The sequence below is a fragment of the Phoxinus phoxinus genome, assembly GCF_949152265.1.
Source record: "Phoxinus phoxinus genome assembly, chromosome: 12".
Lineage (NCBI taxonomy): Eukaryota > Metazoa > Chordata > Actinopteri > Cypriniformes > Leuciscidae > Phoxinus > Phoxinus phoxinus.
The window spans coordinates 7,439,935-7,454,921 of record NC_136887.1 but is presented as its reverse complement, the minus strand read 5'-3'; the positions used below and the strand labels follow the sequence as shown (position 1 = coordinate 7,454,921).

The following is a 14,987-nucleotide window of genomic DNA, read 5'->3' as shown; positions in this document are numbered from 1 at the left end:
AAAATCTGTTTTTCAACAGAAAATAACTTTATTTGAAAATAGCACTGATAATTCATTCTCTCTCTTCCTGCATGCACGCGCACCTTTCTCTCTCTCTCTCTCTCTCTCGCTCTGCGTCTCTCGCGCGCACTTCTCTCTCTCTCTCTCTCTCTCTCTCTCTCGCTCTGCGTCTCGCGTGCACCTCTTTCGCGCACCTCTCTCTCGCTCGGTCGCTCGCTCGCTCTGCGTCTCTCGCGCGCACTTCTCTCTCTCTCTCTCGCGCTCGCGCTCGCTCTGCGTCTCGCGCGGCAGAGAGGAGCAGCGTTTTAATTCAGTTAAACACAGATATTATGTTGCTTCTCTAATTTTACATGCAAGTATAGCCGAAATCACAGCACAGATATTGTCTTTATCTTATGTGTATTTGATTTCATCAGACGACGGCTCAATTATCAGGATTTTTGTGCAGATTAACATCTTGGAAGGGAAAGCTGGTTTTGTCTTAATGGGTCGCGTTTCAGTCACTATTTCATGTTATTTCTCCCTTTCCCCCGTGATTTTTTTCTATATCGCAAATATAAGACGACCCCCCATTTTTCAGCCTATTTTTAGAACAAAAACCTTGTCTTATATTCAGGTATATACGGTACCACATAATGATAGATTGAACAATAAGCATCACCACTGGGACGTTGAGATGTTCTCGAGGGTGAACTTGACCTCTATATACCCTGCTCAAAAGTCCTTTCTAAAAAAGGATGTTGGTGTCAGTGTTTCAAAAGGGAAGTAGTCCTTCCTTTGTCTCGCTACAGAAGTAAAATGTTGACCTGACTATTTTCAGCATGTGCTCCTCTGTTTTAGCTGTAATCATTGGTCCTGATGGGCAGCCCCTGACCGTCTACCCCTGCCACATCTGCGGCAAGAAGTTCAAATCACGAGGTTTCCTCAAGCGCCACATGAAGAATCACCCGGACCACATGTTCAAGAAGAAGTACCAGTGCACCGACTGTGACTTCACCACCAACAAGAAGGTGAGTTTCCACAACCACCTGGAAAGCCACAAGCTCATCATTAAGAACGAGAAGATCCCCGAGTACACGGAGTACACGCGGCGCTATCACGAGGCCAGCCCGCTCAGCTCCAACAAACTCATACTGCGCGACAAGGAGCCCAAGCTGCACAAGTGCAAGTACTGCGAGTACGAGACCGCCGAACAGGGACTCCTGAACCGACATTTGCTGGCTGTGCACAGCAAAAACTTTGCACATGTCTGCGTGGAGTGTGCCAAGGGCTTCCGCCACCCTTCTGAGCTTAAGAAGCACATGCGGACGCACACAGGCGAGAAGCCCTACCACTGCCAGCACTGCGACTTCCGCTGTGCCGATCAGTCCAACTTAAAGACTCATATCAAGAGCAAACACGGGACTGAACTGCCCTTTAAGTGTGGCCACTGCCCACAGGCGTTCGCCGACGACAAGGAGCTCCAGAGGCACACTGAGATTTTCCAGGGTCATAAGACTCACCAGTGTCCGCACTGCGAACACAAAAGCACCAATTCCAGTGACTTGAAGCGTCACGTCATCTCGGTGCACACGAAAGACTTTCCACACAAGTGTGATGTGTGCGAGAAGGGCTTTCACAGACCCTCCGAACTGAAAAAACACGCTGAAACGCACAAGGGGAATAAAGTACACCAGTGCCGGCACTGTGATTTTAAGACTTCGGACCCCTTCACATTAAGCCGCCACATTTTGTCCGTTCACACCAAGGACTTGCCATTTAAATGCAAGCGTTGCAAGCGCGGCTTTAGGCATCAGAACGAACTTAAAAAGCACATGAAGACTCACAGCGGTCGCAAGGTCTATCAATGCCAATATTGCGAGTACAACACTACGGACGCTTCAGGTTTCAAACGGCATGTCATATCCATCCACACTAAAGAGTATCCACACAGGTGTGACTATTGCAAGAAGGGTTTCAGGCGACCGTCGGAAAAGAACCAACATATAATGCGACATCATAAAGAAACCCTACTATGATGCTCTTCCATCCCCAACACAAGATCCGACGCGCTACAGCTGCACACGTCATTTAGACGGCCTGCATTTAACAACCTTCTTATTTAATGATCCGCTTATATGTAAAGAAACAAATCAAAACTGAGACGTGTAACCGTAAGTGGCTAACAATATGGTCAAAGTTTTAAATGTCACACCTCTCGCAGTCTTTGCTTTCCCTGGAAAGGAAAAGGACAGAAAACAGTCATTCAGGGTCTCAAATGCCTATATTTTTATATCCACTTTGCTGTAAGCAAATCACATCCTTTAATAAAGGGATAGTTCACCCACAAACTAAAAATCGGTTGTCATTTACACACCCTCATGTTGTTCCAAACATTTATGACTTTCTTTCGTAGAGTTTAAAAGATGTTTCGCAGGATGTTCATCCTTCAAGTGGCTGTCATGGTTTAAAAAATGATGAAAAATCAGCATATAAGTGTCATAAATGTAGAGTTTGTGCTACTATGTGGCTCATTTTGTGTGCCTGGTCACTGTGTACTGTTGTGTGTTTGTGTGTAAAAAGCAGCACAATGATGATGGGTTTGGAATAACACGAGGGGAGTAAATCATGACAAAGTTTTCTTTTATGGGTGATATATTCCTGGTCAGAGCATCATCACAGGACTTAGTCAGGATGAACGCCATATTGAATTTTACGCAGATGTAAACGAGCCCAGACTTAAAGACTTTACAATGGCATTCACTGTATAAAGATCCTAGATTATGTCACTTTTAAAACTCGCAACTTTCAAAAAGTTTTGTCTGCTGAAATTCTTTGGGAAAGATGTTTCATCAGATGTTGTACTTTTATCCCTCACAGCCTTTTATTTAAAAAACAAAAAAACTAAATTAAATATGGCGCTACCCTGACTATGGTCTCACTTTCCTGTTTTTCTGTGAAGTCGTTAAATCATTAGATGTATTTTACTGACTGGTATGTCCAGGTTTTACTGTACCTTTTACCATTTTGTAACCCATCATGATGTTAATTTGAGCAATTTCTTTTGTGGTATCTGAAATTGTGCGTCTCTCCAGCGTTTCCTTACCATTTGCTCTCTGCGATCCTAGTGTCTTGAGCGCTCCTTCACGGATCAAGCGATTTGTTGTTAACTTTCTGAATACCACTACAAAATTCAATGTTTATGTAAAATGAAACGTTAACAACATGGCGAACATGCACATACTGCCAATTATTTCGGATCTCCTGCGTCATGCCTTACATGTATTTCTTTTGCACTGAATTCAGTATGAATCGATTTGTGAATATTTTTAACAAGTTTCAATTGTGCTATGATAGATGTATAGATTAACAAATGCAAATCACATTAAGAGCACATTTTGCTTTTAAAATGTCACTTCTGCGTTATTTATTTTTTAGTGGGTGGGCAAACATAGACACATTATCCTAAACCAGAAGCCATCTAACTTCCCGCCAGTAAAAGTCCTCAGCGATCAAAAGAGGCATGTCTTAATATCTAGCTCTAATAATTGGCATAGCTATGGACTTGTAATATGACAGTAGTTAACATCAGCACCCAGCAACTGTAGTTCTTCACAGCGAACCGTACATGGTGGACTTCATTCATGGGTGGAGGTGGAGAAAGGGTTGTACTTCTTAATCATGTTTTTATTGTCAGACATCCTAATGTAACATTCACTCCAATGCTGTCATGTAAAAGCCTCCATTATAAGCTCTGTCATAAGGAGAAAAAGTGTTTTTAAGACGTTGCAACAAATTAGTGAAAGTGGATGATTTAAAACAATTAGTTATGTTTCTTGAAATTACAAAACGCCACTTCTAAAGGTTCGTCGTCTGCACAGAAAAAAAAATATCACTAAATTTTCATCATAATGCATGTTGTAAATCTTGCTTTTGTGATAGACCTCTTTATTCACAATTAAATTGGTTGTTTTATGTTAGAGGCAGTAAAACAGAACATTGTTTAATTGATCAAGAACTTACAAAGTAATCCGTTATCATTTGATCCTTGGGACCTTATTTATGTACACAATTACATGATGTCATCAGACTCTCAGGTAGTGTTGTCAAAATTTTGAAAAATGTGTGGATAGTAGCATTTTGAGCGCTGTTGAACTTAAACACCTCTGATTGGCCATTGTGTTTGCGTGTTTAACATGTATGTCTCTGATTGGCCATTGTGTTCACACACTAAACATATGTCTCTGATTGGCCATTGTGTTCACGCGCTTAACATATGTCTCTGATTGGCCATTGTGTTCACGCGCTTAACATGTCTCTGATTGGCCATTGTGTTCACGCGCTAAACATGCATGTCTCTGATTGGCCATTGTGTTCGTGCGTTCAACATATGTCTCTGATTGGCCATTGTGTTCGCGCGTTTAACATATATGTCTATGATTGGCCATTGTGTTCGCGCGTTTAACATGTATGTCTCTGATTGGCCATTGTGTTCACGCGTTTAACATATATGTCTATGATTGGCCATTGTGTTCGCGCGTTTAACATATATGTCTCTGATTGGCCATTGTGTTCGCGCGTTTAACATATATGTCTATGATTGGCCATTGTGTTCGCGCGTTTAACATGTATGTCTCTGATTGGCCATTGTGTTCACGCGCTCATCATATGTCTCTGATTGGCCATTGTGTTCGCGCGTTTAACATGTATGTCTCTGATTGGCCATTGTGTTCGTGCGTTTAACATGTATGTTTCTGATTGGCCATTGTGTTCACGCGCTCAACATATGTCTCTGATTGGCCATTGTGTTCACGCGCTCAACATATCTGATTAGCCATTATGTTTATGTGTTCTACATGTATGTCTCTGATTGGCCATTGTGTTCACGTGCTCAACATATGTCTCTGATTGGCCATTGTTCACGTGCTCAACATATGTCTCTGATTGGCCATTGTTCACGTGCTCAACATATGTCTCTGATTGGCCATTGTGTTCACGCGCTCAACATATGTCTCTGATTGGCTACAATAATTAACGCTTCCAAAACATGTTGTAAATAGACATCTTTAACGTTTTAGTCAAACAAAGACATGTATGTTGAGCGCGTGAACACAATGGCCAATCAGAGACATATATGTTGAGTGCGTAAACACAATGGCCAATCAAAGACATATATGTTGAGTGCGTAAACACAATGGCCAATCAGAGACATATATGTTGAGTGCGTAAACACAATGGCCAATCAGAGACATGTATGTTGAGTGCGTAAACACAATGGCCAATCAGAGACATATATGTTGAGTGCGTAAACACAATGGCCAATCAGAGACATATATGTTGAGCGCGTGAACACAATGGCCAATCAGAGACATATATGTTGAGTGCGTAAACACAATGGCCAATCAGAGACATACATGTTGAGCGAGTGAACACAATAGCCAATCAGAGATGTTTAAGAATCCGTTCAACGGTGCTCAAAATGCTAAAAGGGAAATGCTGGTATCGTCACATTTTTCAAATTTCATTACCCACTTGGTACCAAAGTCGGTGCTTTTGACAACTCTACGCTCAGGCTGTCATTCATGAATCACAAGGAGAACTCTGTGTGGGTGTATATAGTTTGTATAACCATTCTTGCGTCAATTGATGCACTGAATAGATGCAGCAGTTTGCGAAATCGTTTTATGAGCGATTCACAAATTGGTTCTGCTCGTGTTTTGTGAATGAGGTCCGTTGCTGTTGTGGCTTCTTGCATTATTCCAGCCATAGTTGGAAACTCGCCTGTACAGGCAGCGGTTGGGCAGAAACATGTCTAGATGTTGCTGTGTTTGGTACAGTTGTGGTTGGAGATTAACATTCTTCATGAAAATAAAATTCATGCATTTAAATTATTTTCTTTCTGGTATTGGCGACAGGTGGACTACTGGTGAGGAGGAATCAAAATAAATGCTTTTCAAAAAGGATTCTTTTGCTTTCAGAAATGTTCACACTCAGGTATTTCCTTGGCATTTAGCAAATAGCACTTTTCAGATGTAACCCGATTAACACAAGTCTAAATAATTCAATGGAAACCGTTTTAATCTGCTTATTATAAGTGTTGTATTATGCCATTAAAGTTAATCATAAATACTCTTCTGTCACTGTTCTATAACCTTACTATGTGTGTCTCATTCAGCTCCCTAGTTCAGTAGTCAGGGCTCGCTTTAAGGGCTCTCAATCGCACAATCCTTCATGTTTTTGAGGATCACGGTTTCCTTAACAGAAATCCTGAAGCTTGAAACAAATCAGCACTCGATAGACATCCTGACATGTGATAGAAGATTTGAAAAGACAAACGGTTAATTATATGTCAGCATGAACACATCTAGACAGGTAGTGAACTTTGGAAAATTGAAAATTTGGTGCTGCCTGTTATTGAAAATTTCCAGTGTTTTTTTCAAAGCAAATATGTAGCCATGTCACCGTAAATAGTCATGTGTCTCGATATTAACTGAGACAGTCCTTGACCACTGTTCAATTCATGTACACCAGTGGTTCTCAACCAGGGATCTCAATTAAAATGAAAACAAAATACATTTCCAGTTATTCCAAAATATAGAAATATTTTGGGTTGAAATATTGAGTAAAACATATTTTTTAGAATCCTCATCCAGTAAGTTATGAAAAACTTACTTGTCATGGAGCCTTTTTAAATATTAAAGTGGAAAAGTCCTAAATGTTGAGAGCCACTGATGCACACGATGGGAAGCTGATTGAGTTTTTGTCTGGTGCACTTCTTCAACTGTTCCCAGCATCATCCCTCAGTTCACAATGTGCCGAACTCTCCAGAATGCTTGACAATTGTGACCCTGGACCACAAAACCAGTCACAGAATAAATACGCTTTCCATTGATATCTGGAATCTGAGGGTGCAAAAATCTCCTTTAAAGTTGTGCATTTATGTTCACGATTGTGCTGCATTCACTCACAAAAATAAATGTTTTATATATTTACAGTAGGAAATGTACTAAATATCTTCATGGAATATGATCTTTACTTAATATCCTCATGATTTTTTGAATAAAAGGAAAATAGATCATTTTGATCCGTATAATGTATTGTTGGCTATTGCCACAGATATATCTGTGCGACTTGTGACTGGTTTTGTGATCCAGGGTCACATATAGCCAGTCTACTCCTGGTGTGTTAACTCTACAACAAGCATTTGATACCTATTGTGTAAAAGTACCTTCACGTACTTACACATGCACTGTGATGGTGATGGTATTCCAGAAAGCAGGTTATGTGATTTACGATGAGCGGATTACTCAACTTTCGGTTCGAAAACCTGAGGTAACTTTTAGGGCAAGTATCCATGGCAACTTACTCTCTGAACTGACCCTGCGCTGGAGCCGCTCATGTCCCAGGGTTAGTTCACTTCAGAGGCTCAGTGAGTGTGACAGATTTCACACAATATTATATTATACAGATATAAGGGCTGTCAATATATTGAAAATGTAATTGCACACTTGAAATTAAGCTTACACCATTTATCTTGTTTAATACGTTCATCATTTGCTATATCCGGCAAAGTAAACCATCAGTTTGATGGACATTTCGCACAAAACTTTATTTTCTGCAAGATATGTTTTTAAGGTATATTTAGGTGTCTTTCCAAAAACACTTGGAGACTCCAAAAAGACAGTAATTTGTGCCATTCTAGATGCTCTGGACTAGATCATCTAAACTGCCTGATGTATGACATTAATGATGCAATTGTGCATGCTTCAGTACTTTATTTGTTTAAATGTTTTATTGCATTAAGGATTTTGAATTAATCGCATGATAATGCATTAACGTCAACAGCCCTAATAGATATATACATATATTTATTATAGAGCATGTTTATAACAAAGTAACTCTTATTTTATTTTATTCTAATCTCACACATTGAGGATCTGCACTCAACAGGTTTTTTTTATTATTTTTTTGTATCGTGGTGTTTTCTATATAATGTATTTCTATAATAAAAATACATTTGTGATACATCTCACCTTTCAAGAAATGTGGAAGGAAAATGGCTAAACAAACATGATCTTATACAGCCATATTACATTTGCAATCTAAGACCCCTTTTCAATCAACCTTTTTTTTACATTTATAATTAGCATCAAACTATATAATTATGCAATATAGTTCAAAGTAATAAAACAATATGTAGAGATTATATTAAATGAAAGAAGTGTGGCATGATGCTTCTTCGCACCTGTGACTCCTGGATTCGGCGTGTGTGTGTGTGTGTGTTTATACGTGACGGTAAGTTAACCTTGCTTTCTGGAATACCGCCCAGGTGCGTTGTATCGCATGATTATTTATTTATTTCTATTATAAGTACAAACTAGTTAAATGACACCTATTAAGTGGCACCCACTGAACTGTACTGGCTGAGTACCAATATTTGAGGTTATGAAATCTAAATATAAAAGATATTGCTATTAATAGATTCCCTGTCACTATTGTTCCTATATTATAACACTATAATTTGTAGTTTAATGTTAATTGATTAATAGAAACAATCCTGCTGTTAAACTGCACCAAGACATTGCACTGACAACAAGGTTGCAAAAAAGACGGTTCACATAATATTTCGATTTGACATCCAGAGGTGGTTGAAATTTTTTTTTAATGGTCAGCACCTTTTACTGACCATAAAATAAAACTGTACACTGTTAATTATTTGACTGTAAATTTACAATAAATTGCAGGTTACCAGTTGCATGACTTTCACAGTAAAATATTGTAATATTTTTACAGTAAATAATTGTGAAATGGCCGCTGCATACTGTGACTTCACAGTAATTATGCCGTCTTATTACTGTGATTTAGCAGTAAGCTGCTGTAGAATTACTGTATTTAACTGTGAAATTACAGTTAGTGTCTCTTATTACTGTAATTTAGCAGTAGGCTGCTGTAGAATTACTGTATTTACCTGTGAATGTCTATATTACTGTGATTTAGCAAAAATTATGGACCAAACAACAAAACTGATAAAAACAGTGGTTTAACTTTTATTTTGTAGAAGAAAAATACAATTTAATAACAGGAATAAATACTGGGTAACAGGAATGAACACTGGGCAACATGAATGTTTGTGCGTGCGTGCGTGCATGCATATGTTTAATATGTGATAATGGTACTTGAAAAATACAATTTAATAACAGGAATTAACACTGGGTAACAGGAATGTGTGTCAATATGTGTGTGCATGTGTCTACTATGTGATATGGTACTTCACAACGTAGGAGGTGAAAAGAGAATTAGGGTGGGAAAAGAGTGTTGCATGCGTCTCGCTCCTTCCCTTGCAGCTGGCATCTGCATAGTATGGATTCCTTCCACTATCTACAAAAGATAAGAAAGACAAAAAGTTTGTTACCCATATTGTAAAACTAATCCTAAAATGTCTACAATTTAAGTAATTTCAATTGTAAAACTCATAAATCATGTGAATAGTACTATATCAATTAATATTAAATCAACAAACTCTACTCAAGGACTCTACTCACTCCTGTTACTTTTACTCAGTCCTGTTATTTTTCATGAGTAACAGGACTGAAAGTAACATGATTGTGGTTAAATGGTTAGTTCATCCAAAAATTAAGATTCTGTCAGTTATTACTCTCCCTCATGTTGTTCCAACCCCGTAAGACTTTCGTTCATCTTCGGAACACAAGTGAAGATATTTTTGATTAAATCTGAGAGCTGTCTCACTCCTCCATAGGCTTAAGTGTAATTGAAAGTTAGTTAGTAAAGTTGGTAAAAACATCGTTAAAATAGTCGAAGTGACCACAGTGGCTCAACCTTAAGCTTATCAAGCAACGAGAACACGTTTGTGCGCAAAAACAACAAAAATAACGACTTTATTCATTTTCTTCTGTGTGGGCCTCTGAGTGAGTTCATGTAGTGTAACAGCGCAGCGCTTCTGGGGTGTACGTCATCAGGTAGGCTCACTATTGGCCGACACTGGTCATGTGTGTGATGCATGTGATGCTGGCCAATAGTGAGCCTACCTGATGACGTACAACCCAGAAGCGCAGCGCTGTTACACTACATGAACTCACTCAGAGGCCCACACAGAAGAAAATGAATAGTCGAATAAAGTATGCACACATAAAGCATTCTCGTCGCTTGATAAACTTAAGGTTGAGCCACTGTGGTCACTTTTTTATTATATTGGACTAGTGGACTATTATAGTTGACTATTTTAACAATGTTTTTACTAACTTTGTTATAACATTGCAGTCTATAGGCGGGATCAGAAAGCTCTTAGATTTCTTAAAATGATCTTAATTTGTGTTGAACAAAATATGTGTTTGGAACATCATGAGGGAGTGTAATTAATGACAGAATTTTAATTTGTGGGTGAACTAACCCTTTAATAGCTTCAATAAACATCTTACTGCATAACTATATCTAGCTTAACACAGAGACAGTGTTTCGTTAGTCCGCTCTGAAGTTTAGATTGCTTACATTAGATTGACATCCGTTCAAAGTCAAGAGCTCCCTGATCAGTGTGCAGACTTGCTGGTTTATGTGTCCTCTCTGCCTCTGCCATCTCTGGGTTGATGCCCAAGAAGCACCTATAAACAAAAAGACAGAAGAAAGCTGTTAGTTTTATTCAAGTGGGATGAAAAAGGTGTCAGTCCCAGTCACCACCTTTAGTGGGTCACTGGATTTACAGTACAAAGCTAAACTAAAGTTAGCTCAGTTTTAACAAGCTGACATTACTTTGATTTAGTTAAACAGCAAACATTTAAATAAAATTAAAAACAGCAACTGAAAAACATTTTTCCATCAAAAATAGTCTGGCAACAAAGTAGAGGTGTGTGATTTACCCAGGTCAAGCATTATGCACACAACAACGTGCACGTACTGTTTGCAGAGGATGGCGTAAGAGCATGTTGGCCTGTCCATCTCCCTATGTCTGTTTCTGCTTGTAACTGAACGTACTCTTCCTCCTAGAATTAGTTAACGTTATTACCCGTTCAGACAAAATGGCTCCTATTATCTCCAGATGTCGACCTGTTTTTAATGTAGAATAGCACAACTAACGAAGCTCCACTAATTCAGTGATAAACATTTAATTTACTATATCTTTTTCACAATAAAAGCATCCAGTTGTTTTGCAACACACTTCATTTTTCTGTTGACGAGACAGACAAATGGCTGCTCCGTTTCACACACAAAGCAGGGGAGAAAATTATGAAGTTCAGCTAACGTTACTAATTTGAGATGAATTTATGAAATTTGAACTGTATTTGAGCATTTATTTGCCCACATTCACAACACTATAGTTGATAATAACTGTCATACCCACATATAAGGCCACAGCTTACCTTATAACTTTATTTCCCGGTGGTCACCATAGAAAAATGCTGTGGGAAAAGAGAACGCTGTTAGAGAAACTAAGAAAAGCATTAAGCAAAAGTAAAAATTTCGACGATGTAACTTTAGCTAACGTGTCTCACAGTTAACGTTACTAACTTAATACGGTACAATTAACGTTAACACTACAACCAACGTCTGTTCATTCAAATTTGCGCGCTCAAACCTAGACGCGAGTCTGCTTCGGCTAAGTTACAAAAACATGACAACAGCACCTACAACAAACGCTAATTTGGTTCATACTTTTAAATAACATGCACTATCATATAAAAAAACTGCCACCAAAATGGCAAAGTTTGATATTTTAAACACTTACCGGCCGCTGAATCCATCGAGTGAGAGCACGGAGGAGATGAGAGCTCAGATGACGCAGTTGCAGCGCGAAAAAGACGGAATTCACAGTAGTTTATTGTAATAGTCCCGCCTTGCATTATTTTCACAATAAAAGTCTAAATACAGTATTATATTGTGAAATATCACAGTTAAAGCCTGTGAATTGGTAATACTGCAATTTATTGTGAAATATTACAGTTATATGTTGTGAAATCCTGGAAATATTTTACAGTGTAGGAAATGCCTTGAAGTCATTCCCGAAACGTAAAAATGAACAAAGCCAAGTATACATCAAAATAAGACTTGTACAGGTAAGCATGGTCAATCTGATCTGCCCGATGATCTTTATTTTGACTTGAATAGCCATACAGATGTTAAATGCAACACCTGAGTAAACCAGGTCTACCAGGTTGGTGTTTTAGGTCTGAGTTACTGAATGATTATGGATTATACAGACAGACCTTTGCCATCAGTTGTTTTTGGATTATACAGACAGACCTTTGCCATCAGTTGTTTTCTTCTTTTTATTAAATACTGTGTTTAGTCAATTTATCGATCTCATATTTCCTGTACAACTGCTGTTCAAAGCAAATGCTGTCCACCTGAAAATGAAGTTACTTTAAAAGTCAGTAGCAGTAGCAGTGTAGTGTTCATATCTCTGGGTCCAGGGTTCACATTATATATCAGATTGTGTAGCCATATGCCAGAAAGCTGAACCAATGTGAAATGACTTCAAACTAACTACAAATCACTGAAAATATATAGCTCAGAATGAAGGAAGTCAATTATTTGATTGAAATCCTTGTGTTGTGTGAGGAATGAGCAAACAATTCTACCAATTAAAGTCTACATGAAACAACCTTCAAAACGTGTGTGTGTGCGTGCGTGCGTGCGTGCGTGCGTGCGTGTGTGTGTGTGTGTGTGTGTGTTAGACTCTTGCTGTGCACATTCTCGAGGTGCCATCATTGGCTAATCATGGCTAGGCTCCAGAATGGCTTGTCAAATAACACTTTTGGGGATTCTGTGGCAGTCTCACAACTGACATTGAGAGGAAAGGCTACTCGAACAAATAGCTTGCAGACAACATATTTTCCACAGCAGACAAATTAATTGCTTTTCAACTCAATTCATAGTTTATATATTGTAGTCTGCACATTGTTTAAAGGGTTAGTGTCAGTAATTACTGTCCCTCATGTTGTTCCAACCCCGCAAGACTTTCGTTCATCTTCGGAAAACAAATTAAGATATTTTTGATTAAATCTGAGAGCTGTCTCACTCCTCCATAGGCTTCTATTGTAATTGAAACTTGCCGGCCAAAAAAGTTAGTAAAGACAATTTTTAAAATAGTCCAAGTGACTACAGTGGCTCAACCTTAAGTTTATCAAGCGACGAGAATACTTTTTGTGCGAAAACGAAACAAAAATAACGACTTTATTCAACTATTAATTTTCTTCTGTGTGAGCCTCTGAGTGAGTTCACGTAGTGTAACAGCGCAGCGCTTCTGGGTTGTACATCAGAACGTAGGCTCACTATTGGTCGACGCTGGTCATGTGTGTGATGCTGGCCAATAGTGAGCCTACGTTCTGACGTCCCTTGCCAATCATGGCCTCTAATAATCCCCATCCACTGAATTGGCTCTATCGCTCTCTCTCTCCTCTCTCCACCTGTATCTGGTGTGTGGCGAGCGCACTGGCGCCGTTGTACTGATGCTGCACACTGGAGGTGGTTGAGGAGAGATCCCCTGATATGATTGTAAAGCACTTCGGGTGTACAGTAGTACATATGAATGCGCTATATAAATGCCTCATTCTACTCTGTTCTATCTCTATAGAGAGATTACGAGATTTCAACTTGTAAAAAGTGTTCACGTTCTTGTAGAGCTTGAACTTGTAAACTGGGATTGTTCTCAGAGCTCCAACTTATATAATTCGACTGCTGCAGATTCATTTAGGCGTTGGATTGTATGTTTCATTAGAAGTGCATAATTCCCAGTGTGAGGACGTGCTCAGACTCGAGTATACGTCATGTTGTCATCTCGAAAATATCAGTAATTATGACATAGCGTGACAAGTACAAATACAGAGTTCTGCATTAATGTTGTTTACAAAAATCATTGTTAAATTATCTCTTATGTAAAGAGTTTATTTATTTATTCTGTGTATCAACCATAACTGATGTATTTTAACAAGGTGATCTCATAAATATTTGTATGCATTTAACATAAAATGTGGTTCTACTACATGTACATTTATTTACATTTGCATAGTCACAAAAACACAATATTGGTGTATTGACAGCATCTAAACTGTAAATAATTTATGTATTAACAACTTCACAACCATACAAATCTTTACAATTTAATCTATGAATATTGAATATATGTTATGAATCTGTTCCTTCTATTGAATTTGAGATTGTTTTCAATCACATTTCTGATGAGAGAAGCTGTGGTTTAGTCAGGAGAGTGATTAATAGCTAAACAATGTCTATGTAATTGTTTATTGTAAAATTATTGTCAAATTAGTATATATTTTTCTGCCAATTGTTTTTTTTTTTTTTACGGTTTAGGTTTGGGCATAGGGTTAAAGGGATATTTCACACCTGGAAAGATGAATGTGTTTTTAAATTGGGTCATTTATGTAGTATAAATGTGAAATTATTTTAGAAGTTGGTGCCTTCTAGACTAAGAAAAGCCAGAAAATGTATTTTTTGCTCATGTGGATGAAAGACAACATCTCCCAGAATGCACTTGCTTCGCTGCCCTACGAGGCCAAAGTCCGTTCAGGCAAGTCGTGCCACTCGGCCGCCATCTTGGCAACGCCTCCGGGCAGCTATTTCGGACTAACAAGACAAGGCTCCTATCTAAATGAATGGGCAGAGAGTCAGAACTGCACTTTCACCGGGACATAAAAACTGCATGTATAGAAACCCGGCTTGACTGTTAAAAGCAGATGATTGGCTTTCCAGCGGGAGGGGCGGGACATGTGCATACAACCGTCATCTTTGCCGTTACGGGTTTTCCTTATATAGTTGTATTGAGGATTGAGGAAGTGGCATGTCTCTTATATAAATTGTCTCTGGCCACGCCTGCCGGTTACAAAGGCCAGTATCGGAGGAGATGATACAACTAGGCTACTAGTTGACTCGAAACTGAAAAGACAGGGTTTTATTGTGAGTCTCTGTGACGATTTAGTTGATAAATTAATTGAAATACAAGCAGGTTTTGCTTCTCTGCAGCAGCAGCTGCTCCGGCC

The 14,987-nt window shown here is 38.7% G+C and overlaps 1 protein-coding gene and 1 long non-coding RNA gene across 4 annotated transcripts in view; one reads left to right on the top strand and one right to left on the bottom strand.

Annotated features, from left to right (window-relative positions):
* The window catches only part of znf711 (zinc finger protein 711), a 555,809-nt gene that overhangs the window by 13,511 nt on the left and 527,311 nt on the right, over positions 1-14,987 (top strand). For 2 of the 3 annotated variants that reach the window (XR_013799704.1, XR_013799705.1), the window contains exon 9: positions 841-6,887. Coding sequence is in view for 1 of the 3 variants with exons in the window: in XM_079630253.1 (XP_079486379.1) it covers positions 841-2,018 (1,178 nt within the window). In the remaining 2 variants the exon portion in view is untranslated. Of the gene's footprint in view, positions 1-840; positions 6,907-14,987 lie in introns of those variants that run through there. The other variant, XM_079630253.1, reaches the window with a different exon arrangement.
* LOC307008356 lies at positions 9,282-12,193 on the bottom strand. Its single transcript, XR_013799792.1, has 4 exons — positions 11,717-12,193; positions 11,352-11,390; positions 10,486-10,595; positions 9,282-9,357 (listed from the first exon to the last, which is right to left on the bottom strand). It is a non-coding gene; the product is annotated as an uncharacterized lncRNA (long non-coding RNA).